Raw genomic sequence first — 25517 nt, 5'->3', positions numbered from 1 at the left:
ACAGGATAAAGCAGAGTGATGCTTATGAGGGTTTTGTAGCTCATATTTGCTCTTATTTGGTTCTGGAGGCTTCAGCAAAGACCACCCACTGAAACAAAGAAGAATCACTTTCCTGAAATGGAAGGGACCAATTCATATATTCAACCTCTTTCAATACAATTCTGTGATCTTGTGGAGCCTTTGAATTCTTCTTTACCTACAAAAGGATTTCTACAGAGCAAAATGAGTTCCCAGAGCAGAAAGATGCTCCTTTTCCAAGGGGATATGGGTTGTTGAGGCTTCAGGTAATGCTTCAAGGTGAGTTGTCATACATTTCTAAAATAATCTTTTCCCACCACTTTCCTCATGTCAGCATTTCTAGAGCTCCAGTGCATTGTGGTTGCTGTTGTTATGTAAGGATTTATGAATGGCTGCAAAGTTCAAAGGCATATTGGCAACCCCAAGTCCCAAAAAACCAGGAGTCAGCCCAAGCCCTGCCCCACTTCCCAAGAAAAGTTGTTTGCTGACTATTTCTTTCTTGAATTTTTTTTAATTAACCCACAAACTTTAGGATCTCTTAATTCACCTCCCAGTTTTTTTTTTTTTTTTTTTTTTTTTTAGGTTTTAGGTTGCACTAGTTTCATGGTTTCAAATCTTTCTTCCACAAAACCTTGAGGGCTAGGGGCATACTTTGTTTATAAATGAAAACTAAAATTCCCTTGTTTCAAGGAGCTGGGATTTTAGAATATAATCCCCAAAGCATATAAATTGTGATAAAATCACAGGAGTTTCCAGCAGTGCACCTTCTTCTGTGTTTGGAAGAGGAGGTATTGGATTGCAGTGAGCTGCAGGCATCACTAGCTACTGTTATTTAGTGAGTCAAATAAAAATAATATTGTGGTTAAACATGATCTCTGCAGGCCTAACTAAAGAAGATAACCTCATCTATCTGCAGTGCTTCACAAAAGCACTGCCTTTGTAATCCTCTGGATTAATGTTCACACTGAAGCACTCTGCCCCAGAAGCCTCTGCATCCCTGGCAGAGTGCATTTAAAGGATAAAGGCTCTCTGGGATGCAGAGGAGGCTGGTGCCAGCCAGGCATCTCCTGGGACACGTGGTTGTGGCTGCTTCCAAACCAGGAGCATTTCAACCCAAGTAATCCTCCTTTCTTCCCTCTCATTGCTCTTGACTGTTGCTTTAATTTCAGTGTCGTGCTGCCTTTCACGTAGCCCCCCTCAGCCTGAATCAGATCCCCATTGTCTGTGTTGTCAACACAGCTGTTTAAATCCCTTCCCCCAAATTCCCCTACCTTCCAGAAAGCTCCTGCCTGCAAGGCCCAGGCGCTGCTCTGAGTTTGCAGCTTTCTGTCAGGTCCTGGGCTGAGCTCAGATTCCTGTTTGGACCAGCATGAGGTAAAAATGGAAACAAACTCAGGAAAATGCTGCACTTGAGCAGAGCCTGATGCTCCCTGGCTGCCTGCTGGAGGCTGCTGCAGCCTGAGACTGGCGCTGCAGAACGAAGCAAATGATTAGCATTATTAAAAATGCTTTGCAATTATGCAGCACCTTTTCATCTAAAGATTTCAAAGCTTTGTAGCACTCACACAAAGTTACTTATTATCCCTGGCGTTTAGCAGAGTCAGGAAACGCAGGAGAGCAGCTAAGTGACTTGCCTTAGGTCATGCAGCAAGTCGGCGTCAGAGGTGGGAACCCAGCCCCGAAGTGCTGACTCTGTGGCTCATGCCCCAGCGAGAGGACACACCCCACCTGCTCCTGCAGAGAGGGTGCCAGGCAGCTCCTCGGGGTGGGCAGCGATGGGGAAAGCACTCAGCCCAGCTGGAGCCTCAGCACAGCCTGGGCAGTGCCCTGGAAACCCCTGGCTGCGAGCAGCACCCACCGTTCCCAAGCTCTGCTCCGTTCCCCAGAGCCCTGTGGCTGAGGGGCTGTCCTGGGAACCCTCGTGCCTGAGGCTGCAGTCCAGCTTGCCTTGGCATGCTGTGGGGTGGGTGAGTGCAGCCAGCGACCTGGAGGGCCTGGAGGGCAAGGTGTGATGGCCCTGGGCTGAGCATGGCCACTGCAGCCCCATCTCCAGCCCCAGCCCTCCTGCCCGCTGGCCATGCCCACATGGGCAGGTCACAAGGACCTTCCTCAGCAGGGAACAATCCAACCTGGGGGACACCGCTGAGGACCAGAGATGGCTTTCCCTGTATCAGCACTGCCCGGCTGCTGTTCTCCCACCAGTTCTGGCTACAGTGAAGGTGCAGCAGCACTGGCTCCCTCCAGACCAGGTGGTCCAGCCTGGCAAGGAGCCTGGATGCACATTCAGACACCTGCCAGGACATCAGGAGGTGTTACACTCTTTGGCCAGCTCAGTGGGCTGGGCTGTGGGAGGCACTGGGAACCAAACCTTTATGCCCTGCAGCAGCAGTGCTGAAAATGTTAAGTCCTGTATGCTGACACTTTTCTGGCTTCAGGCCAGTGGTAGGACTTAGGGACAGTGTCCTGTTTTCTGGGAGGAAAGTCAGAAGGAGGGAGAGGAGAGGTGGAGGAAAAAGCAGACGTGAAATGGGGTGAAGAAAAGCATGTAGACATTTAGACCTCAATGGTCAGGAAAACACCTTGGCTGAGTCTCTTGGCCCCAGTGAGGCAAAACACCTTGTTAGTGTTAACCACAAAAGGTGACTGGCACAGTTATAAATATAAAGTTAAAAAAAGAAAACTCTAAAAGACCAACTACTTCTGTTCCACCACTGAGCTACTTATTTTTACCCTAGAACTATAATGAAAATCCACTCTGGTCAAACTTTTTCTTGGAGACTTGAGAGGCTGGAGGTTTTTTAGTCATAAACAGTACCCTGTTCAAAATATTATATCCCATTTATGAAGGCAGGCGTGACTGATACAGCTTCAGAGTTCCAACGGGCATATTTAAATAAGTAACAGGAACTAATCCATATAGTCAGCTTTCCTTAGGAGCCTGGGATTTACATGTCTAAATTTCACTGGGATGAGACTCCAGGATAGGGGATAAAACTCTAGTTAACTGGAGATAAAACCCAGGAAGGGGAAAAGCTTGGAGACAGATGCTGCAGTTGAATGAATTTATACCTCAGAAATGCTATTTAGAATGAACAGTCAGTGCAAGGAATAATTTTAAAAAGCAAAAGAACTGATTTGGTATAAAACTCCCTATGTCTCAAAAGGGAGTCAGAATTTTGTCTTTTAAAGGACATTAATAAAAAACAGGGAAAAGTTTTTCCTGCTTGCATAGGCCTGAAAAAACAGGAGGAAGAAGAAATTATAGGGGATAGAGGTTAATATGCATTGGGTATGTGCAAAACCTGAACTCACACTTTGCTTTAACTTTTGCTGAGGATGTTAATCATGTGGCTGCAGATGTGAGGGATAATAGGATGGGAGTATGGAAATGTTTGGGGCCAGGATAGAAGCAAATCTCAGGGCTGCTTCCTGCGCTGAAGGCAGAGGAACGGGCCAATCCACATGCCAGAGCCCTGGAAGAACTGGCCCGATGTCTTTAACAGGTCCCTCAGCCAGGGACAGGAGCACAGCAAACTGTACACAAGTGAACTGATTTGGGCAAGAAGAGGCATGAAGGTTTCAGCTTAATAGCATAAAGACAGATTCAGAAAAAATGGTGAAGGAAAGGCTAGTGAAAGAGAGGGAGGTAAATGGCATGAGATGAAATGGGTTTATCACACCCATTTATCTTTCTTGGGTAAGGCAAGCTGCAAGCCATTTGCTTAGTGAAGGAAATGGGGTGAATCTCACCTCTCTGGATTACATTGCACATTTCATATGGTGACACGTGGGAAGTTCTTAAGAAAAGGGAGAGGTGATTTTGCACAAAGTATAACCCCCTTAAAGACCTGGTGTGAGAGAAGCAGAGCTGTCAGGCTGGAGGCCACTTACCAGGGGAGTGTTGAGCATCACTCTGCAGATCTGGAAAAGTGCTTTTGTAAATGAGCTTGGCACTAATGTTACTCGAGAACTGGTGAATTTGCTGATGACAGAAAATATGAAGCAACCTCAGGAGAAAGGAGGCTTGAAATATTACATAGAGAAAGGTAGATTGCAGAAAGTGGTGATCAGAGGCACAAATGACCAAAGCCTTTCCTACAAGCTCCCTGGCAGCTCACGCTTTGATCACCAAGTGACTGACTTGTCAACAGTGGAAATAGGAAGTGAGAAATGCAATACTGGAAGGCAGCAGGAGAAGTGCAACCCAGGCTGCACTGAAGGCTGGGATGAGGAGAGGCTATCTCACTCCATTTTGCAAACCAAATACTGTGAGCATGAGGCTTTCTCCACATAAACACTCCCAGGAAGGGAAGAGAGAAGAGCTGAGGTGCTAAGGGCCAGTGCTGCTACAGAATAAATGATCAAAAGGAGGCATCAGACATTTTGATCAGAAGATCATTACCAACCATTTGACAATGTGTGGTTCTGGAGAGGCCTTCCCACTGCAGTCATGCATGCAAAATATTGAATTGCTTTGAGGATGGAACTTGGCAAGGTCATGATAAGGATTATATCACAGAGTGCCTTTGATAGGAGACCTGATAGCACAGAAGTTCCTGCCAGTCCTAAGCACAAAGGTAAATGTTCTGTAAGCCTCTGTCCATATAAATATAGAGCATGTGAGTATATACACACAAAAAGCAGGCACATGATTTATTAATCACAGGACCTCAGCTTGTCAAATAATAATTACAAGGCAATAACACACCTTGTTTTAATAAATGGCTCCCTAAGATTTTCTCCCACAGTAAACCAGTAAAAAGGGTCAATTATTCTGAGGTGGAGGTGGCATTTTGTGTTTCTGGTTGTTAGCTTTTAAATGAACTCACCGTCTGGAACTCTTAAATCAAGTACTCCCATTTTTCTGCACATTTCACAAGTTCAGCCCTTTCCAGTAAAGCGTCTTTTCAGATGCGTGGTTGCCCTTTGTTAAGGCAAGAATGAACAGATGACAGAGGCAGCGCGGAGGAGACGTGCCTGGAACAGTCGGACGGAGCGAAGCCGCTGCCGCCGCTGCCAGGAGGGCGCACTCGGAGCCCTGAGCAGGGCAGGCTTCTTGTGCAATGCGAGGGGCAAGTCCTGGGAAGCCACGAGAGAGACGGGAAGGCAGTGGTTGGGGAAAGGGTTTATGCAAAGCCATGGCAGTGGGTGACCCCTCGGTGTCCGTGCTCGGGCAAACGCAACGCGATCCCTTCTCCGAGGGCGCCCAGCCCCGACAGGCGCTGCGCACCCAGGGCTGCAGCACTGCCCCGCTCCCGGCTCCCGCATGGAGCTGCACCAGGGTGTTCAAATGAGCTCTAATTACTGAGCATTAAAAAAAGTGAAGGCGTGTTTCAGTACCCTTTCAACCTGGAGCTGACGCTGCCTGATGAAGAATGGGTGTGCTGTGTTTGCAGCTCATTCCATGAAGACACCTTAGCAGAAGATGCAAAATTAAAAGTAATCTGAAGGGAAGGAAAGCAGAAGGCCAAGAGACAGGCAACTGAACAGAGCAGATTGATTTAACAGATATGATACATTTTTGCTGTCTGCATTATGTGTGGAAATTCTTATTCCAAGTGACACAGTAACAGACTCGACTGTAATCAAACAGCACTGCTGAGGTGTCAGGAGCACAGATGCTGCCTATCGAAAATATTTAAAACAGAAAGTAAAACTTTGAAAAATCCGCAGTGGGGAGCGCAAGGGAAATGCTCGGTGGCGTTTCTAACCCCAGGCAACTTCTCTCTGCTTTTCACTGCTCTCTCTGGTGCGGGAGGTCGGGAGCCGTGCGTGAGGCAACCCAGCGGCAGCTCGGGCAGAGCTCGGTGAGCAGCACGGGCAGGGCAGCCGGGCAGGGCAGCCGGACACGCGGTGTCCATTGTGCGCCGGGCACGGCACGGGGGAAGGGCCGCTCCACGCCTTTGGGGCAGCTCCAGCCAATGGATTCCTCCCCTGGCTGCTGCGGGAGGGCTTGGCCTGCATGTGAGAAAGGGAGGGGAGAGTTTGAAAACAACCCAGCAGGCTCTAAAGGAAGGAAGACTGCTGGAGAGTGGCCTGCTCGCCTCCGTGCGAGCGTTTTGCTCCAGGTGATCGGCGGCTGTGGGGTGGAAGCGCGGCCGGGGCCGGCGGCCGAGGTGCGGCGCAGGTAACCCGGGATGCGGAGCGGGGGCCGGCCGGATCCCCCTCACCGCTGCCTCCAGCTGCAAACACTCCCGAAACGCTCCAAAGAATCTGGGAGAGTTTTTTGTTTGGTTTTTTTTAGTTTTTTTTTTTTTTTTTCTATGTGAGGAGGAATTTTGCTGTTTTGTTTTCATGGGGATTTTGGTGGTGTGTTTGCTATTAATATGTCTGGGGTAGGGAGGGAGGGAGAGAGCGAGCAGGTCTCTACAGCTCAGAGGTTAGCATGTGATCAGCTGTTTTCTACTTATTGCAGGCAGCTTTGAGGTTAGAAAGGGAAAAAGAGGTGATGTCTATTAGTAGGCTGGTTGATACAGTGGAAAAATACAAAATGTATTTCATGCACATCAGCTCTTTTTCAAGTCACAGTGCTTTAGAAATCAGAAAATATGTGCAGATGAGATTTTCAGTGATTGATGGCCCAGCTGCTAATAGAGATACTCAGCAGAAGAAAGAAAAACTACACAATTTTCTTGTCTGGAGGTGTGCTGGATGGTTTGGTGGTTTTCATCTTCTTTTGATTACTGACCCAGCTTTAGGCCTCTTGGAAGTGATCCAGACCTAAACTTTAGCAGAAAATCCTTTAGCAGTTTTCCATGGTGCTTTAAAAGGTGTAATTGGCATGATGCCATATTTTGTGCCATCTTCTCTTGTGCAGGTTCTGGTTACTGTTTCAGCCTCTCTGTCACCTCTTCTTTACAGAAAAATCTCTTTAAAGCCCCACTCTGCCTTGCAGGGAAAGCTGAATCCCACCATCAGTGTTAATAGGTAGATTTAGTTTCCAAATCTCGGTGATGACACTGTGGTGGTTTGCTTGGTATGCACGAGTCAGCAAAGGTGCAGAGAACAAACCAGGAACTATTTTTTGATTGATGGAGAAATAACATCTTTTAAAGCTGCCTCTAGGTCGCGTGTGAAAAAAATCTTGTGTGAGCACGTTGGACTGTTCTGACTTGAAAAAGTCTGCAATTTAGTGTCTTCATGAGCAAGAAAGGTTTTCTTTTTGTCATTTAGCTGATGGGGGAAATATCATGAAAATATGGCAGTCGTGTTGCACATTCTTGTAACTGATTGTTGTTTTAGATCTTAAACCTATTTTGGATGATTCATGCAGAGCCAGGCCAGTAAATTAATTCAGAGGCTCTAACACCAGGGAACTTTGGCTCTTATTTCAGGCAGAAGTGTACCAATGGGGAGTGGAATTAGATAGGAAAAATATTTAATAATACTACAAAAGTCAAGTCATAGTCTGGTTAACTGAGGAGGTTTCTCTCGCTGGCAGCTGGAAAATCCTGCAATGCACAAGTACCAAAGCAGAAGGGATCTGTATTTACTTCCCTCATTCCTTGGGCTCTCTGGAGTGACAAATTAGGGAGAGAAGACAAAGGGTGAGCTGAGTTTTGAGGAGAGGCCTGAATGGAGGCAAAGCACGTGACAATTAGAGGAGACTGTCATCTCTAATTAGGTGTGTGCCCTCAGGCACTTCGTACAGAGTAAACAGGAGGGTAAATGTAAACTGAAACAAGGTGGGAAGTTTGGAAGGCTGTAGACGGACATGCACGGTTTGGCTGTCAATCCCAAAGCTATTCCTTAAACCTGTGTTGAGGGATTCAGCAGGGCCGAAGGTGGCCGTGAGCAGCAGCGATCCCGCCGGACAGCGGCCGCCCTGCCCCAGCCCCGTCCCCACGCTGAGGGAAGGGCTTGTGAGGGAGGCGGCCAAAGGGCTCAGCTCCCCTTCTTGGCAGAGAGACACACACAGATAATAGGTCATAGGTTATTTTTTCTGATGGTTTTCTTCAGAAAAGGCAGAAAAATTGACTTTTAATTAGAGATGTAGAACAGCACGTGGAGGAGGAACCAGACACAGCTGCCGCGTTTCCGCGGCCCCCCCTGGGCTAGCACCCAGCACCCCCAGGCGCGATGTGAGGAGCCGCTCTCGCACATCCCGGGGGCTGCCGCTCCACACCTGCCCCCTCGGCGGGCGGGCTCAGGCGATGCTCTCCCGGGGCGGGCGCTCCGGGCCGCGTCCCGCAGGGCAATGGAGGAGCCGGCCCAGGGGCGCCTCAGCTCCCCGCACCCACCCGCGATGGTCTCGCCCTCCCCGCTCTCCCCCGGCCGAACGCGCGCCGAGCCCTGCCCGCCGATTGGCTGCGGGGCGGACGGCAGCCAACCAATGGCGGCGCCGCGGGTGGCCGTGTCGCTGGGGCAGAAAACGCAGGCAGGCAGGGGGCGGGCGCGCGCGCAGGGGCGGGACTGGGTGGCGGGCGCGCGCGCGGGGGCGGGGCCGGGTGGCGGGCGCGCGCACGCGCACGGCCGGCAGCGGGAGCGCGCGCGGCGGCGGCTGAGGGGACTCGGCCCGGCCCGCGGCCCTGAGGGAGCGGCGGAGCTGCGGGCGCATCCCGGGAGCTGCGGGCGCTCCCGGGCCGGGGCAGCCACTGCCAGGCCCCTGCCTGTGCGCCGGTCCGGCCCCGGCGGCCTGAGCCCTCGGCCCCGCTCCCGGCGGCCTGCAGCCCTCGGTCCGGCGGCCTGAGCCGTCGGTCCCGCCCGCTCCTCAGCGCCGGCGCTGCGCCGCCGTTGGTCCCGGCCGGCGGCACGGGTTTGGTAGGAGTACCGAATCTTCCCGTGGCTTTTGTGTGTGCGGCTGCGGAACAGCAGCTGCTGTTGGCAGGTCTCCAAGCTTCGGTAACGGGGGGGTGTTTGCCTAAAGTTAGCGAGAAGGGAAAAGTGCATGCTCTGTGAAAGTTACTCGGGGATGCTTTGCACCTCGGGATAACTTTTGGAAGCTTTGTCCTGCTGCGTGTGTTGTTCTAAAGGTTATTGTGCCTGCTGAGGTAGATTTGCCTGTTTAGATGAAGTGCAAGAAATGGTAGTGGGTACAGAGCACCGAACATGTTTCATCGGTGGATTTCAGTGACTTAGGAAAATACTCTTGTCTTATGAACTACTTTAAAAGTACTGTTCATGTCACTGATTCATCTTAAAAATTGCCATGGTGTTTATGTTCTGCCTAAAGTGGCTTCTGTCCATTTTGTTCCTGTATTATCTCTTCCAAGATGGATTCTGATGTTTTAAAGGCACTTTTGCAAATTGTGTTCCAGTATCAGTAGTGCTGTATGATGTAAGTCTGCAAATGAGAAAATGATGTGGTTTGGAGACAGTGATAAATCCCAGCATCCTGAAGCTCCAGAATCTTCTGGTTTGAGTTAGTGAGAAGGTGCATTGCTAAACTGAGAGTGTATCTCCTATCTCTTGATCAGTGTGACAGCAGGCCTGCAAGGCTTGGATATTCCATCACACTTGTTATAATCAAAGCAGGGTGCTGAATCTCAGAGTGGTACCACATGGAAGTTGGGTTGTTATTTATTATGTTGCATAGGTGGAGGATTTCAACTAGGGTTTCTCCCCTTGAAATTTAGAACTTGGTACAAATGTTGAAAGCTGTGATTATTATTTAACACAGGTTTTGTCCTTTTTTTGTTTTTTTTTTTTCCCAAGAGGTGGACAACTGATGGAACGTTCCACTAGGAAGGACAAAACTGTTCTTTCAAGGTAGTTTGTGTGGACTAGACTGAGACCTGCACAGAAAAATATCTCAACCAACAGTGACTGGAACACTTGAGAACTCCTGAATGATTGCTTGAGGTAACTCATGAAAATTGTTGATTTAAAAAAATGTGTGGGGCAGGGAAGACTTATTGCACAAGGCTGGGAACTGTTTGGTTGGCATTAGGAAATACAGGACCATGACAGCTGAATGCTGTGCCCCAAACCAAAGTTTCTTTATTGCCAACGGTCTGTGATGAATCATTTGCCATTAATGGGTCTGTGGCAGGCAAGTGAGCATGAAAGGGGAAAGCCAGGGAAGAGAAAAGGGGAAGGGAATGCAAAAAGTTGTTTGGTGTCACAATCTTGCCACTCAACAGTGAACAGTTTTCAGGGCAGCAAAGAATGAGATGGGGAAAAAAGGGCTCCTGAATTCTTATGGGACAGACACAAATACCAGTAATTCTCCAAGGCCTGCAAAGGGATTTGTGAAAATCTTGCAGGTGAAGAAGTGTGTGAGGGAATTCTGGCACTGCTTAATATTTTGTGTACATAAAGTAAAGATGGATGATGCCATCCTCTTCACAGTGCCATGGGATGGTTTGGAGAATAGCAGCTACTAGGAAGGGAGAGAAAGAGGAGCCAAAAAGAGAAGTGTTTAAATGAGAACTTTATCCCTTGCAGATTGAATGGTGGTTGCAAGGAGTGTTTGAAGGGTGCAGAAGCACAGATGTGAAAACTTGATAGCTGTATGTACACATACAGCAAAACAAACACTGTGTCCTTGAGGGGAGGATCAAAAATTAGCTTGTTGTCTTAGGGCTGGGCTGAACTCGATATGTTGGTGCCATTTTATCAGCATCATTCACATGAAGAACGTTTCTCTCGTGGGTGCAATTATAACACTGTTATTGTACATTCATACAGATAACCACTTGGCAGAACAGGACAGTCTGAATTGATAGAGGTGGCTTTTATCAGCTAGAAAAGCTGTGTACATGGGGCTGTTAGCCTTAAAATAACGGCTCTTGTCCCATTTATAAGCAGCAGAACTGAGAGCTGCTAAGGCATCCAGCCTTAGGTGGGCTGGAGGGTGGTGCCTCTCTCTTGCTGCACCATTTACCTTCCCAGCAAGTTTACTGCTGCTACTAATAGTTAATTATAACTGAAGCCCCCCCATTTTTATATTTTGTGAGTGAAGCCTTTGCATTTGACTTTGATCTAGTGGTTTTTGTTCTTTAAGCTTCTCTGTTTCTGTTTAGGCCTTGGAGGGAAAACATTAAGACTTTACATTTCACAGTCAGCTCTCTTAAGCAGCTATGGAAATAGAAAAGGAACACATTTATATTACCCCAACAGGTAAGTAATATATTCAGTTGGTTTGAGTTTTTTAAACTTAAAGTTGCTTAGCTGACCAGAAGGGTTCTCTGTAGAAAAAATGCATCACCTGAGAATTTTTTAACAATACTGATTTAGGAAAAAAAAATAATCAAAACCGTACAGAATAATTCCTTTAATTGTATATCAAAGAATCCTGCTCTATTATGTTTATTTAAAATTTATTAAAATAAAAAAGTTAGCATTTCTGTAAGTTACTGGGTAGTAGTTTGACTTTTCTCCTTATCATCCGAGTTCAAGTAGTGCTGGTGTGAAGAAAAGGATAAACTAAAATGTGTAGGTGTGTTTAAATTCTGCTTTTATGCAACAATTTACCTTAGAATTAGGGGAAACAAATGTTGAAGGGCTTGGCTGGAAGTGGGCTGGCATGGGAAAAATTTAGGAAGTACATGTTAGAGACTGCCATGAAATGGACTCTTTTGTCCATATCACACATTTATTTTATGATGCTTAGTCAAGGTTACACAGATTCATGTTGTTTTCTGTATCTTCCAAAGGTTGTGATGGTCTGCACTGACTCTTTCATGTCAAATAGCTTTTAAATGTTTTTTAGAATAACATGTATCTACTTTAAGATGGTGGGTAATGCAGTTGAGGTGGCAATAAACTCCATATGATTTCTGATATTTAAGCAGAATTAGGTTAGTGCAGAAGACACCTTGGTTGTCACCATTTTAGAATTATATTTGGCTAATGGGTGGAAAGCTGCAGGAGAGCTGGGTTGGCAAAGTTTGGACAGTTCAAATTGGTAGAAGGCTTTGTTAACAAAGGTAGCCCACAAAAGCACAGATTTTAAGTGAGCCTGCTAGGCTGAATGGCAGGGTAATGAGATAAATTTGGGTAACTTCTTAATGTATAGTAAGCACAGTATTAAATTTGACTGAAGACTGTTGCTGCCTGTATATGTATATGTTATATGAGGTGAAAATAAGAAGCTAGAAGGAAGATCTGCACCATTTTATAGGTTCTTATTATTTTACTTTATTATCTAAGTTTTTGGAAAATAGTATGTGTTTAGTCTGTGCTTTGAAGCCTAACTAGGTAACTAATAGTGGAGGACCAGTTGGTTACCATATTATGGAGAAAGAGGCTGCAGCTGGAAGTTACAGTGTTACATAAAACCCAGTGTAGTAAGAAATATGAATTCTTCTGGGTTTCCTGTGGAGGATTTCCTTTAGTCTTGAACCTGAGATCAGGACTGTGTAAGGAGGTTGGACTGTAGCCTCCCTTTAATCCTTAGCTGTCGGAGTCAGGGCTGACTTGTGTTAATTGTTGGCAGTTTCCTTTGGAAACTGAGAAAGGAGTAAGTGGTCTTTGAAGAGTGGAGTTTCTGGACAGCCAGAACTCAGATCTAAACTGGAGAGATTCATGGGAGACTGAGCATGAAGAAGAATTCGAGTGGATTTGACTGAGAGGAGCTGGTTGTTGCTGATGGGGCCTCCTGGGGAATGAGAGGAAGGAAACCTGTTTGGGTTTGCTCTTTTTTTCCCCTCTGTTAGCTTTATGCAAATCCTTCATTGTTTTATTAAAATGTTAGACAAACAGAGAAAGCCGCTTGTGAGAAATCTTTTCCTGGATGTGATGCATGCTTTTCTTTTTTAGCTTGCTGCAAGCATAAAAGGAATGCTTTTGTGGGAGTAATGAGTGGAAAGATGAAGCTTAGCCTGGAATGGCTGCACTGTTGCTTAGCTGTAGCATTCACATCTCTGAACACCAGTATCTAAATGTTATTTCTTTGATCACAAAGGAGGCAGTTCCATCAACTTTTACTCTGCTTAATATAATCTTTGATATGGGTAAATACTTGGAGATTGGCAATATTTTATTAGTTCACTTGGCTTTAAAAACAAATGTTTGTGAACTTGTTTCAAAGTGAGAAAACAATCCTGAGAAATGTTGCCAAATGCTGGTTGCTGATGAGCAGATATTGGAAGGGTGAATTAATATGTTAGCTAAGTTCAGATGTAAATTTTGAATACTCTTCATATTCTGGGTTTATGGCAATGAACTCTTCTGTAAAGCAGTTTTGGAAAAGCAGCTTCTTCTGAGTGCCCTCATCTTGCCCTGCTAGTGTTGGGGCTGTGGGTTGTGTCTTTAGTGCTCTGCTCAGTTCTGAAGAAATGGAGAACTGTGTAACAGAGAGCTGAGGCTGTTCTCTGTCTGTGTCTTCTAATTTGCAAGGACTCCCAGGGTACTCACTGGAATGTAAATTGATTCTCAGGTGCTTTTTCTTTTCTTCTCTTTTTTTTTTTTTTAATCTTGATTAGTTAAGAAGGGGAAGAATAGCTAGTGAAAGCTTTTGTTTATAATGCTCTAAATAAGACATTCTGCTGAACCAGACAGCAGTAGTGGGGAACAACTTAACTTTATGAAATAAGACTTTAGACCTAAACGTTAAATGTGCTTCCTCAGAGAGTGAAGTTATTGCACTTCTCGCTGCTCTGAGATATTTATGGATCCTCAAGTAGTGAGAGAGTTTTTTGTTGGGTACAAAACAAATCTATTATGTGATTGTGTTGTGTGTAGAAGCAGTCTTGACAGAAGCTACAGTGAGGGACAGTCCATAGAGAAGAGAGATCCCACTGATTCACAGGACTGTATATTCTAGGAGTCTTCATTACCAAGCTCTCCAAGCTTTGTAGTGAACAGCATTTTTCCCCCATAACTTCAAAACCAAAAAATAAAATGAGTACTGTTTTAATTTTCTTCTATGTCTAAATTGTTGCTTTTCTTGCTAGTGAGCTGTGTTTGAAATTCCTTTAATTGAATAAGGGGAATGTTGGTTGATGACTTAGGGAGTTAATTTCACTTTGGTGATGAGTCTTGTAACATTGGTGAGTTCCTACAGAATTTACTGTATTGGCAGTTTCATTTGTTTCTAAATCAAGGGAAGAGTGGGAGGAGTGAGAACGAGGCACTTAGATCTATGCACCTAGGAGTTGGGATAGTTTTTGTTTAACAAGGGTGGGGTTTTCTGTGGTTTATGTATTTGTGTATGGTTTTATTAATTTGCTCTCCAGCTCTTGACTTCTGCTCTGTTTAGATTGTGGATATTTTGTGCAGGGGAATAAGGAAGTCCTTATTACTGCAGTATGCAGACATACCTTAAAAACAACCTTTGCCTTTACCCTGTTGAAAACAAGAGTTTTATATGATCTTACAATCCTTTCTAAATGCAATGTGGTTTGGTATTCTAACATAAAACTGTTTAAAACTATAAGATGTTTTTCTGTCTTCTTTTTAAGAACTTGAGAATCTAAATGATGCTCCATTTTCTGGTGATGAAGAAAATGGTGGGTCTGAGGAACGAAAAACTGAAATCAATGGCAATTGGATTCCCGCAACTTCGATTACTGAAGCCAAAATAAACGCTAAAGCAAAGAGAAGGTTGAGGAAAAACTCCTCTAGAGATTCTGGGAGAGGAGACTCTGTGAGTGAGAATGGAGAGACACTGAAGGTTGGAGTTGTACCAACGAGCCCAAAGGGGAAGCTCCTGGACAGGCGATCCCGCTCTGGAAAGGGGAGAGGTCTCCCAAAGAAAGGTGGGTATGGCTTAGTGGAGAGAGCACAATGAGAAAGATAAAGGTTTGTTCAAAGCACAGTGCATTTTTTTCTGCTGGGAATCATTTTCACAAATCACAGTCTCTGTGCAGGCTTTTGGCCCTTTATGTTATTTAGTGGGTGGCAATAGCAGGTGGCAGCAAATCTAATACGTCAACATCTGTCTTTGAGGGAAGTACATTTCCTTAGCAGGCTTAATACACAAATCTGAACTGTTGATGGTTCATGGGACTGTTACTAATGCAAATTGAAATCATGATTGTATTTGAAAATACAGTTTCAACCTTCAGGAATTCCTGTGCAGTCCATACTGCTTCTACTGTCTTTCTGGAAAGTGATGAAAAGTGGCTGAGGAAGTGGGAACTTGTCAGACAAACACACACTCTTCAGCATGTATTGTTAGTCAGGAGATGGGCACAAGCAGTGAAAGAATGCTGTGTTGAAGTCACAAGTGTTGTTTGTAAGCTGGTGGTCCTTACTTACTCTCCCATATTTTTGCCAGGTGGAGCAGGTGGTAAAGGAGTTTGGGGAACACCAGGTCAAGTGTATGATGTGGAAGAAGTGGATATTAAGGATCCTAATTATGATGATGACCAGGTATGCAAACAGTTGCTTTGCAGTGTTGGTTTATATTTCCTTTTATCAATTTCAATGGCCTTGTGAGTTAACATGAATGTCAGCCTGGCTACACTGAAATGCTCATTTTTATGCTCAAGAACAGATTATTGGCCAGTAAAAAGTCAGCTGGTGTAGAAGTCCCAGCGTAATACTCACAAATCTTATTCCCAAGCCCTCTTTCTGTGCCTGAGTAAGCAGCATCCCTTTCCCAGGTGTGTTCTCCACTGCTGTTTCCCACAGAGGTGGATGTTGTAGTGCTGCTCCATATTGCACACAAACACTGTGTTAAAATTGCAACACAGACTTGCTCAAGTGGGGAGGTTAGTGGGGACAGTATCCTTTATAATAATATAATAATCCCTGTATTTCCAGCCTGCCCAATGTCTTGTCTGCTTGGTGTAAACACTTCATGAAGCTGATAGCTTGGACAGTTTGTTGACATATGTTTAGAATATGTTATGGAAGATTGTATCTTACAGCCATATTACTGAGAGAAGGGGAGAGAAAGCAAAGCTTATTGAGCAGAGGGCTTTCCATCATTGAAAGGGAAATGGTGATTAGGAGCACAGCTTGCTGAAGTCTCTGAGATCAGATCAATTGCAAGACAGACCATCAGTACACTCTGTGTGACATAAGCAGAGCAATGGTGGTGTCCTTTGAGTAGAGGCTGTTTGCTGTAGCCATAGCTGCTGAATGTATGGTATGTGAGAATATCAAAATCTTCTTCCAGGATCAATTTTCACTAAAATTTGACACTTTACATTACATTAACAGAAATAGCCATTAAAATGGAGCTGACAAGTGCATAGAACAAAGTTTAATGAAGAATGAGCATTCTGTGTAACTTTGATATGATGGACGGATAGGTTTTTTTATTTCTTCTATACTTCTTGATCATGAAAAGTTTCTTTCCGTTACACATTGATTGAAAAACATCTTTGATCAGATGTCTTTGTCCAGCTCTGTAGTATTGCTCTGATTGCTGCTTCTGTAGGTGCAGAGTAGGGAACTGAATTAGAGCGGGGAGATGTGGTGCTGCTGGAGCTCTGCAGGACAGGTGATACATGAGGCAGTTGCTGTTGCCTCTTTTTTCCCCTTCAGGGAGTGCCTTTGCTCACTGATGTTGTGAAAATGCCTTTTCTGTGATTTGTGTGTGGCACCACCTGTCTGGTCACAGAGTCACCAAGGAGGAGGGAACAAGGCAGGGCTCCTGCCAGGGACAGGAGTGCCACTTGCAGGGGAAGGTGCTGTGGCACAGCCAGCTCTGCTGAATCATAGGAACACAGTTTGGTGTGTTTACCATTGTTTAACAGTAAATTCAGCCTTTCAGTTAAATTGAGCTAACAGTAAAGTCAAAATATAAGGAAGTATGACAGCCACCATTATCTGCACTTCAGTAGTAGAGACAGAGTCTAATGTTTTTTGGCAGAATATTGACTACCAAGAATGAAGTATTAAGGATTAAAACCCCACTATTTTGATGCTATTGGTGCTGCATGAGTTGCAAGAAAAGACAATAAGGGTATCTGCTTCTGTTGTCTTTTAAAACAGGAGAACTGTGTCTATGAAACAGTAGTTTTACCTCTTGATGAAAGAGCATTTGAAAAAACTTTAACACCAATCATCCAGGAGTATTTTGAACATGGAGATACCAACGAAGTGTCGGTATGTTATGTGCCTTTTTATTTCTGTGTGTTAGGGGTCAAAGCTGTAGCACACAGGGTAGTGCAATTGCCAGCTATGAATGAATTTATAGAAGTTTGCAAGAAATGTACTGTAAGAATATCCAAGCAGTTACACTAATTATGTGAGCAGAAGCATATATGTAATTGTATAAGCACATAAATATTTATTTGAGGTCTATTTATATATTTAAATAATAAAAATTATGAAATCTCATTGTTTTGTTTTTCAAATCTTATCTAGGAGATGCTGAAGAACTTAAACCTTGGTGAAATGAAATACAGTGTGCCAGTGCTGGCTGTTTCCTTGGCATTAGAGGGGAAGGCCAGTCACAGGGAAATGACATCTAAGCTTATCTCTGACCTTTGTGGGACAGTAGTAAGCAAAACTGATGTGGAAAAATCCTTTGATAGACTGCTCAAAGAACTACCAGAATTGGTGTTGGATTCTCCCAGGGCACCACAGGTAAATTTGTAAATCTTTATGCCAGTAGTCAAAAGCTTTTTGTGACTGAAATAGATCAAATAAAATGAAATAGACTCTGTGTTTTGAAAAATATCAATTGATTTTCTTACTGTCTGTAATCCTCTCCCAATTACCCAGGCTGTGTTTTCACTTTGAAACAGCTCATTTAAATAAAGCCTGAAAACCAAACACATAATTATCTACTTAAAACTTCTTTGAAATTCAGCATTTAATTGAAAATGCTTCTGTTTTGTTGCAGTTGGTGGGCCAGTTCATTGCTAGAGCTGTTGGAGATGGGATCCTAAGCAGTACCTACATAGATGGCTACAAAGGCACTGTGGATTGTGTCCAAGCAAGGTAATTTCCTTGCTTTCTCTATAGTTTTCTATTCCAAATGTCAAAGATGATGATCAGGAATTTACAGCTTCAAAATAAATCATGCAGTTCTTGAACTTTGTTTTTTAAATTTGAAATGAAAAAAAAAGCCCAAAAAACCAACAAAATCCAGAATGACTCAAGTCAGAAGAGAAACACTGACTTCTGAAAAATGTATTAATACATTTGAGTTAGCAGGTTTGTTGTCCAGCTTATGTTCAAGAGTGAAAAAGGAGCTGTAAGAAGAAGTGGTTATGGAAGGTTTTGTCTTAGAAAAAGCTTTAATGTGATTAATGGGTAAATATAGCACCAGGGCAGCTGCTGTAAATATGTTGTGAAATACACAAGGGATTAACTGTTTTGCCTTGCAAAGGTTTGAAGCCTGTGCAGTGATTTCCGAGACTTTCTCTGTAACGCTCTGTTTGTCAAGAAGTACAATTGTTTTCCATGTCAGTGTGAGAAGTTTGAAGGAGCAGTCTCTGACAAAGAGGGATGTTTTAATAATGAGTCATGTTTTATTTTTCTTACCCCCATAAGTGTGTGTTTCAGGTTTGATATGGAGGTGCTGAACTCTTGTTTCTTCCAGAAGTTGCATTTGCAGTGATTACAGTTTGGCACTTTCAGAAGGAAGAGCAGTTCTTAGCTGCCTACCTTGGGGGCTCAAATTGAGAAAATTGTCTGTCACTTATATAAATGTGCCCTGTGATTTGAGGGATTGTAGCCTGCATTCTGCACATCTGGGATGCTTTGCTGCCTTTGTTATTTCTTGGCCAGTCTTTCCTGCTCATTAAATCTTGGTGAATAGAGTTATTGTTATTGGCTTGCCCCCAGCGTGAGGGCTGGGAGAACTGTTCCTCCTTTACATGGATAGTACATACTGTATCCCAGACTTCTTTTTTGTCACCTCACTTCCCTTTTTATACTTTTTTCAATAAACTGGCAGGCATCCCTAGCTTGTGCTATTTTTCCAACTACATATTTACCTTCTGAAGTGTTTTCTTTGGCTTAAATTCTAAAGGTTTCATAATTCCTCAGACCGAAATGGAAAATAGCATTTCAGTAGAAAACTGTTCTTGAGCGTGGCAGCGACTCAGGCCTTTTTTGTTTGAGATCTACCTGCCAAGCTGCATTCTTGGAGGAGTCTGGATACAATCCATTTCTGCATAAGAAAAATATTCTTAGGTATTTTTTGTGAGGATGTTTCAGGTTCTGCATTGGTGATTTAATCTACTGCCATCACAGCATTGTTACCTGTCCTTGGTATGAGCAGCAGTGTAAGGTGACAGAAGGATGATGTGGGGAGTTTATATTATGATCTGGATGGTTACCTGCTTACCCTGACCCCTTCCCAAAGACCTGGTAGCTTTGTGTGAGGATCTGTGGCCATGGGGGCAGTTGCAGGTGCATTAATGGAGTTGTGGGATGAGGTTTAAAGCTCTGCCTCTGCCTTTAGAGCTGCGCTGGACCGCGCCACGGTGCTGCTGAGCATGAGCAAGGGAGGCAAACGCATCGACAGCGTCTGGGGGGCTGGAGGGGGCCAGCAGTCTGTCAAACACCTGGTCAAAGAGGTAAGGCCACAACTCCCCACTCTCCTGTGGGCTGCTGCTCTGAGCTTCTCTCTTTGGGGTACAGGGAACAGGGACGAGTATCCCATACTAAAATGATGTCTTACATCATGAGTGTTGGCTTTGTAGATAATTGAGTTGATTTTGTAGTATTTGTCACTGGTGGGAGCATGCTAGTACAACATTCAGTATTGCAAGTATATGTTTATTTTTGCTTCAAGCAAAGCTTGTAAGCATTCAGATTTTTAAGACCTCACAGTATAAAGTGATGAAGTAATTAAAAGAGCCAAGATGAAACTGGCTAACCTAGATAAACTATTATACTTTGGCATTGCTGATCAAAAGCACAGTAATAACTGAAAAAAGAGAGAGGGAGAAAGAGGAATGTTCAGAGATCCATGCTATAAAGTAAGCAGGTTTAAAGGAAAAGGTCATGTTACAATTTCTAGGTTGGGAGCCTAACAGATGATAGGAGGAGGCATTCAAGGGAGAGGATAAACTTAATGCCACCCACATGCTCCTTTTATGGTGACACACAGCTTATAAAACAATGATTTTGGTGTTTCTGTATCAACACTGTGGATAGGTATTTGGCTTACACTGTGTTTCAGGTTACTGATAATGTCTCCATTTAATTAATGCCTAAATTTAATTACATTTATAAAACATTGGCAGCAAGTTTGAGGAACTAACTGGCTGCTGGGTTGCTAGTGGATTATCAAAACAGTTGACAGCTTTTACATTTTATCTCTAATTAGTGTTGGGTTTTTGTTTTCAAATTCAATAGATTGATATGTTGCTGAAAGAGTATTTGCTTTCTGGAGATGTATTGGAAGCAGAACGCTGCCTTCAGGAACTGGAAGTACCCCATTTTCACCATGAACTTGTATATGAAGTAAGGAGAAATCAGGGCCCTTTAATAATTGTTGGTGTTTTGATGTGGGCATGCAAATAATATAACTGGCGTCTGAAGCTTGGGTTGCTTGCTCTGTTATTTGAATAACTAAATTGTTTCATGTAAAGTTAAAGGTTTGTGTGTGCATTGTGCAACAAGTAAGCTGCTGCTGACTCTGGGAAGATCCAGAAGTAATTTCTGGGGGTTAAATAGTTGAGTTCAGATTATTATAAGTTCCTGAAAATAAGACCTCAGTTTATTTTCTGCTGAGGAATAGCAACAAAGAAAATCCTCCCATGCTTTGTTTTGGTGTTTATTTCCTTCTAGTTTCAGATATCTGGGTATTCTAATGGGTGTTACCTGTTTTTGTTAAGTTATAGAGCTTCCTTTTTCAGGGTGGGATTGTTTCACCCAGCACATTAGTAAAAGCTTACATATTTCAGACCCAGCCTATATGGGAGACTGTTCCCATTTGTACTGTTTTTTCTGCCAAATTGAGAAATGGTTGTTTACCAATAAAGCTGAACACCCACAATCTACAAAATTTCCTTTTCAGTGAATTGACTTGTTATAGAAAATTCCTTCACAATAGAACTACAGAATCATTTCAGTTGATGGGGGTTGTGCAGTATTGTAGATTTTAAGCTTCTGGGTCCTCTTAAAATCACAGATAACAAACCCCCATGGATACAAAATTAAAATCCCTTGGATACAAAATTAATTTCACAAAATTAATTAATTGCCATCTGTACTGCAGCAGCCATATGGATATAGTCATGTAGTGGTGAAACCAGAGAGAGAAAGGCAATGCTTTTCACTCTGTCGAGTCCTTTCTGGTTTTTCATACCTTTTATCTTGTCCAAAGGATTTCATTAATTTTCCTTTTCTAATAATAATAATAATATCAAACTGAAGTAGTGAGTGCATGTAGCAAATGGGCTTTTTTACCCAGAAAATTCATAATTACACATTCAGTCCTTTCTGTACCTCATATGCTCACACACCTTGTACCTGAGCCAGTGTTTTCATTTCAGTCAAAACACTTGCACTGTTTGTTTTAGGCCATTGTACTGGTTTTGGAGTCAACTGGAGAAAAGACCTTTAAAATGATACTGGATTTGCTGAAAACTCTGTGGAAGTCTTCTGTCATTACTGTGGACCAAATGAAAAGAGTAAGTATGGCATTTAGAGAACTTTGTATAAGGTCTTCCAAAATTTCCAGCTGCCTTTATGCAGTTAAATGGCTAAAAATAATCATCTAAAATGCTGAAATATTGCTTCATCTTTTAAATTTGTCCTTTTATCTGGTAGTTCTTTGTAACTGAAGTAGTACAATAAAGGCCTACTAATTACAAATGTCAAGTAGAGCAGTATAAAAACCAGTGTTTTCAACAGTTGGAACCATCTGTGACTTCTCAGGTGAGTACAGGACAGCAATTCTGTCCCAGGGCAGACTGGGGACCACACCAACACTTACATAAAAATTGACCCAGCTGTGTGGCTGGTGGGAGGTGATGAAGTCATCTCTGGTTGTCCCCAGTCTCCCCTGCTGCATAAACTTGTGTTGGTCATTTGTGGCTGCATTTTGTTCACTTACATGAAAGACTCATTTTCTTCCCATGTTACTGCCCTTGTGAAACCATATCAAAAAATAAATCCTCTGGAATGCAGAAGGGTATTTAAAAACATTGTAATAAATCATAGAATAAGCCAATGATTATGTGAATCCTTACACTGCAGGGCTATGAACGGGTTTACTGTGAAATCCCAGACATTAACCTGGATGTGCCACACTCCTATTCTGTGCTGGAGCGCTTTGTGGAGGAATGCTTCCAGGCTGGAATCATCTCCAAACCACTGAGAGACCTCTGCCCCTCCAGGTACTTCTTTCATTGCAGATAGGCAAAGGCTTTTCATTCCTGTCATAGGGTACAGAAAGCAGCATCTGGGGACCAAAGTGTTGCTGATTGGAAACTGGAGGATGGACCAACAGTTGGACTGGAAAAATATGTATTAAGAAGCTGCACTGATGTGAATCCCAGGTAGCACCCCTCAGTGCTCCTCAGAGGATAAAGGCTGCCTCTCCTTGGGTTTCCTGATTTGCGTGGTAGAAATCAGTGCAGCCCCAAGCTGGAAGATCCAGGTGTCACAATGGTCCATGTAGGTGACAGAGGAAAACTCTCAGTTATACTGGGGAAACAAAAAATAATCCTTTAGAAATGGTTTAAACTTATCAAACAGCATGAGTGGAGTTCTGAGATGAGACAACCAGTCCCAATATTCACATAAAAAGGAACAGGACACTAATATGGGATAAGCTCTGCACATCCCATTCCTCATATCTGTTCTGTGATTTGTTTAATGCTTCTGTTTTTTTTGTTTGGCTTGGTTACTTGTAGCATAAATAATGCTGTGTAAACTGTACCTAATCAGTATGCTTTACCTCCTTACTGGTCACAAAACAGTTAAGTTTCATTTCCTCTGGGGAATATATGTAAATTTTTTAATAGGATATAAATACTATTATTCACAGTTTCATGCATTGGGAATAGTATTTATTTGACAGATCTTTTCTATTTTGGGTGTTTTGTTAGAGTTCTTAAATGTGATAAATTTGGATCTTGGAATGTTAGCATCTTTATCAAGAACAGCCTCCATTTGTGGACTTCACACTTAAAACTCTGTGTGTGTGTGTTGGTATGAAATGTTTTGCAGGTTTGGGTGTGTGGGAGGACAGAGAGCCATCACTGCATCAAAAAGCTTGATTATGCTTTGGTTACCATTTATATGTTGAGAGGCATTTTTGGTTTATGTACTTCAGTTTTAAGTAGAAACCCACCATTCCTAGGTTTCCAAACCAGCATTTTTAAGCAGCTGAGCTGACATTGTGATCACTGCTAACCCTGCTGAACTCACACTTTATATTTGACTTCCAAGACCCAAGGGAAGATTGTCCTCAGCGATAAAAAGCAAGCAATGCTACTGTAAATGACTGAAAAAGAGACTTTGTACTTTCTTACAGGGGCAGGAAGCGTTTTGTGAGTGAGGGAGATGGAGGTCGCCTGAAGCTGGAAAGCTACTGAAAGTGAGACCTGCCTCCTGCAGCCCTGCAAGGGAACCCAGCTCCTGTCCATGTATACAGCACGCATGCTCCTCTGGTGTGTGTATGGATGCACCTCTGGGACTGACCAAATTTAACAGTTGCTTAGCACAGTTCGTATTTTTTTAAGAGCACATGTTTTGGGTACAAATTGTTTTCTTTTTTTTTTTTTTAATAGTTTTGTAAATTTCAGGAAGAAGTGTTCTTTCTTTGGGCATATAGTAGAACAACTAGCCACTCTGCTGTGGTGGTGCCTTGAAATAAGCTATCTCTGTATGTGCCATGTTTATGACCTAATCATTCCACGTGTGCATCGATGTCTGACTGCCGCTCGCTCTTTCCAGGACAGTGCTGTCATCATAAAATCACTGGTTTATACAAAGCTTTATTATAGAAGGGTCAAGTTAAGCTGCTGTGATCCCATTTCCATTGCTGCTAAAGAAATACTGTGCTTTGGGAGTTAAAAAAATTAGCAGTTTCTTTGTTTTAAAGAGCCCAAGAAAATACAGCTGGGGCACAAGACTAATTCATCTGTTTCAGGGCAGAACACTGGTTGGTTTCAGCCCCCATGTACCAAACTTGTCTTTTTTTCTATGTAACTGGAAAAGTGAAAAGTTCTGGTAAAACATATTAAAAATATTTTTTGTGAAGATCTTGTTTCTGCCTCCTTTTTATTTATTTTAAACAGAATAAATTAAGCAGTACATCTAACGCTGCCCTTTGGTATTGCAATCAGGAGGAGAGCACAGAATAATTAAATTCATGGCAAATGAGTATTTACCAGAATGTTTTGGAAAACACAACTGACTTGCGTAGGAGCGTCCAGGCTGACACAGATACTGTGAACCTGTCTTTGCAGCAGAGCTTCGTGCAGCCCTTGCTCAAGAACGAGATGGATCTAAGAATGACTCGCTTCCAGGAACTCGGTAAAGCCTCTCCTTTGTTTTTCAGTTTCACGTCAATATTTCAGGTGTTCTGAAATGCTGGGAATAGCCATTCCAGGCCGGGAATAGGCTGTGCTCGAGGAGCCAAGCGCTTCAGTGCTCAGGCGGGTCTGGCAAGCCCGGCTCGGAGCAGGGGATGTGGAACTCCCTTCCTCCCGTTTGTCTTTTCTGGTAGCTCTAAAGACGCGTTTAACACTGCGCCAGGGCAGCGACCAGCGCAGCTCCTACACCGCCAGCGCCCTTCGCGCGGCCTCCCCGCCCAGCCGGCACCACCGCCCGCGTTCAGGCCGCGCTCATCGGCAGCCCCGCTCCACAGCGGTACCTCCGATCGCGGCTGCCGCCGGGCACGACCCTCCCCGAGCTACTGCCGGGGCGGCGCGGGCCCCGCGGATGGCGGCGGGGCCGCCTGGGCCGCGTCCAGCGCCGCCTTCTGCAGCTTCTCCAGCTTCTCCAGCGACACCGACTTGAGGGGCAGGATCTTGGGCTTGCACAGCACCAGGGCGGGCATGTCCTCCACCGAGAGCTGCCCTGCAAAGGGAGAGAAGGGCCGTGAGCGAGTGCCGGGCCGGGCGCGCAGGGCCAGGCGCCGCTCGCCGCCGGTACCTTGCTTGGGCAGCACCTCCCGCAGCGCTCCGGTCCCCTCCGGCATGGCGGCTCCGGCACGGCACCGTCCCCGGGGGCAACTACAGCTCCCAGCTTACACTGCGCGGCGCCACGCCCACGCACCCCACTCGTGCCCCCCGGTGCGTGCTGGGAGCGGTAGGCCCGACGGGTCTCCGGCCGCCCCAATGCGCGCTGGGAACTGTAGTCCTTGGCGTGGCGCTGGGGTTGGGCCGCCTCGGACGCGGCGGGAGCGGCTCCCCCAGGGCTGTCCCGGTCCCGGGATTCCGGGATGCCGCTCCCCGCCTCAGCTGCGCCGGCCTCTGCTCTGGGGCGGAGCCGTCCCACCTGCGCGGGCCTGCCCGGCCCGGCGAGCTGCTGCCTGCCTGCCCGCCCGCTAGGGCCCGCCGCGGAACTCGGGCTTTGAGGCGCTTTTATGGTTTATTTTCTGCTTCTGTAAATAAAATCCCCACCAAACACCGTCCGGCAGACGGGCGTGGCCAGGGCGTACGCGTCCCGGTTTTCGTTTCCAGGCAGCGCCTCGGGATTCGCGCTGTGAATCACGCTGCTGTTTGACATGTAAACAGCAGGAA

The 25517-nt window shown here is 44.7% G+C and overlaps 2 protein-coding genes across 9 annotated transcripts; one reads left to right on the top strand and one right to left on the bottom strand.

The window, feature by feature from the left end:
* Positions 1 to 5710: 5710 nt before the first annotated feature.
* Positions 5711 to 24030, top strand: PDCD4 (programmed cell death 4). Of its 7 annotated transcripts, none has more exons than XM_064716548.1 (13): positions 5711 to 5825; positions 9673 to 9819; positions 10983 to 11079; positions 14364 to 14660; positions 15182 to 15276; positions 16849 to 16962; positions 17224 to 17445; positions 17705 to 17802; positions 19274 to 19388; positions 20173 to 20280; positions 21342 to 21452; positions 22021 to 22160; positions 23303 to 24030. In XM_064716548.1, the coding sequence occupies exons 3-13, from the start codon at positions 11040 to 11042 to the stop codon at positions 23361 to 23363; spliced, it is 1401 nt and encodes a 466-aa protein (XP_064572618.1). In that variant the 5' UTR covers positions 5711 to 5825; positions 9673 to 9819; positions 10983 to 11039; the 3' UTR covers positions 23364 to 24030. The 7 variants fall into 7 exon arrangements, with proteins under 7 accessions (XP_064572618.1, XP_064572616.1, XP_064572613.1 ...); XM_064716546.1 differs by lacking the exon at positions 5711 to 5825 and adding an exon at positions 5935 to 6086; XM_064716543.1 differs by lacking the exon at positions 5711 to 5825 and adding an exon at positions 5996 to 6145.
* On the bottom strand, positions 22155 to 25084 carry BBIP1 (BBSome interacting protein 1). 2 transcript variants are annotated; one of them, XM_064716551.1, is made up of 3 exons: positions 24928 to 25084; positions 24647 to 24852; positions 22155 to 22470 (listed from the first exon to the last, which is right to left on the bottom strand). In XM_064716551.1, exons 1-2 carry the CDS (start codon positions 24971 to 24973, stop codon positions 24686 to 24688), a joined length of 213 nt encoding a protein of 70 aa, XP_064572621.1. In that variant the 5' UTR covers positions 24974 to 25084; the 3' UTR covers positions 22155 to 22470; positions 24647 to 24685. The 2 variants fall into 2 exon arrangements, with proteins under 2 accessions (XP_064572621.1, XP_064572620.1); XM_064716550.1 differs by lacking the exon at positions 22155 to 22470 and having other exon boundaries at positions 24010 to 24852.
* Between the last annotated feature and the right edge of the window lie 433 nt (positions 25085 to 25517).

Source organism: Zonotrichia leucophrys, chromosome 6 (assembly GCF_028769735.1).
Source record: "Zonotrichia leucophrys gambelii isolate GWCS_2022_RI chromosome 6, RI_Zleu_2.0, whole genome shotgun sequence".
Lineage (NCBI taxonomy): Eukaryota > Metazoa > Chordata > Aves > Passeriformes > Passerellidae > Zonotrichia > Zonotrichia leucophrys.
Note: the sequence above shows the minus strand (reverse complement) of the source record. Positions and strands in the feature narration are given on the sequence as shown.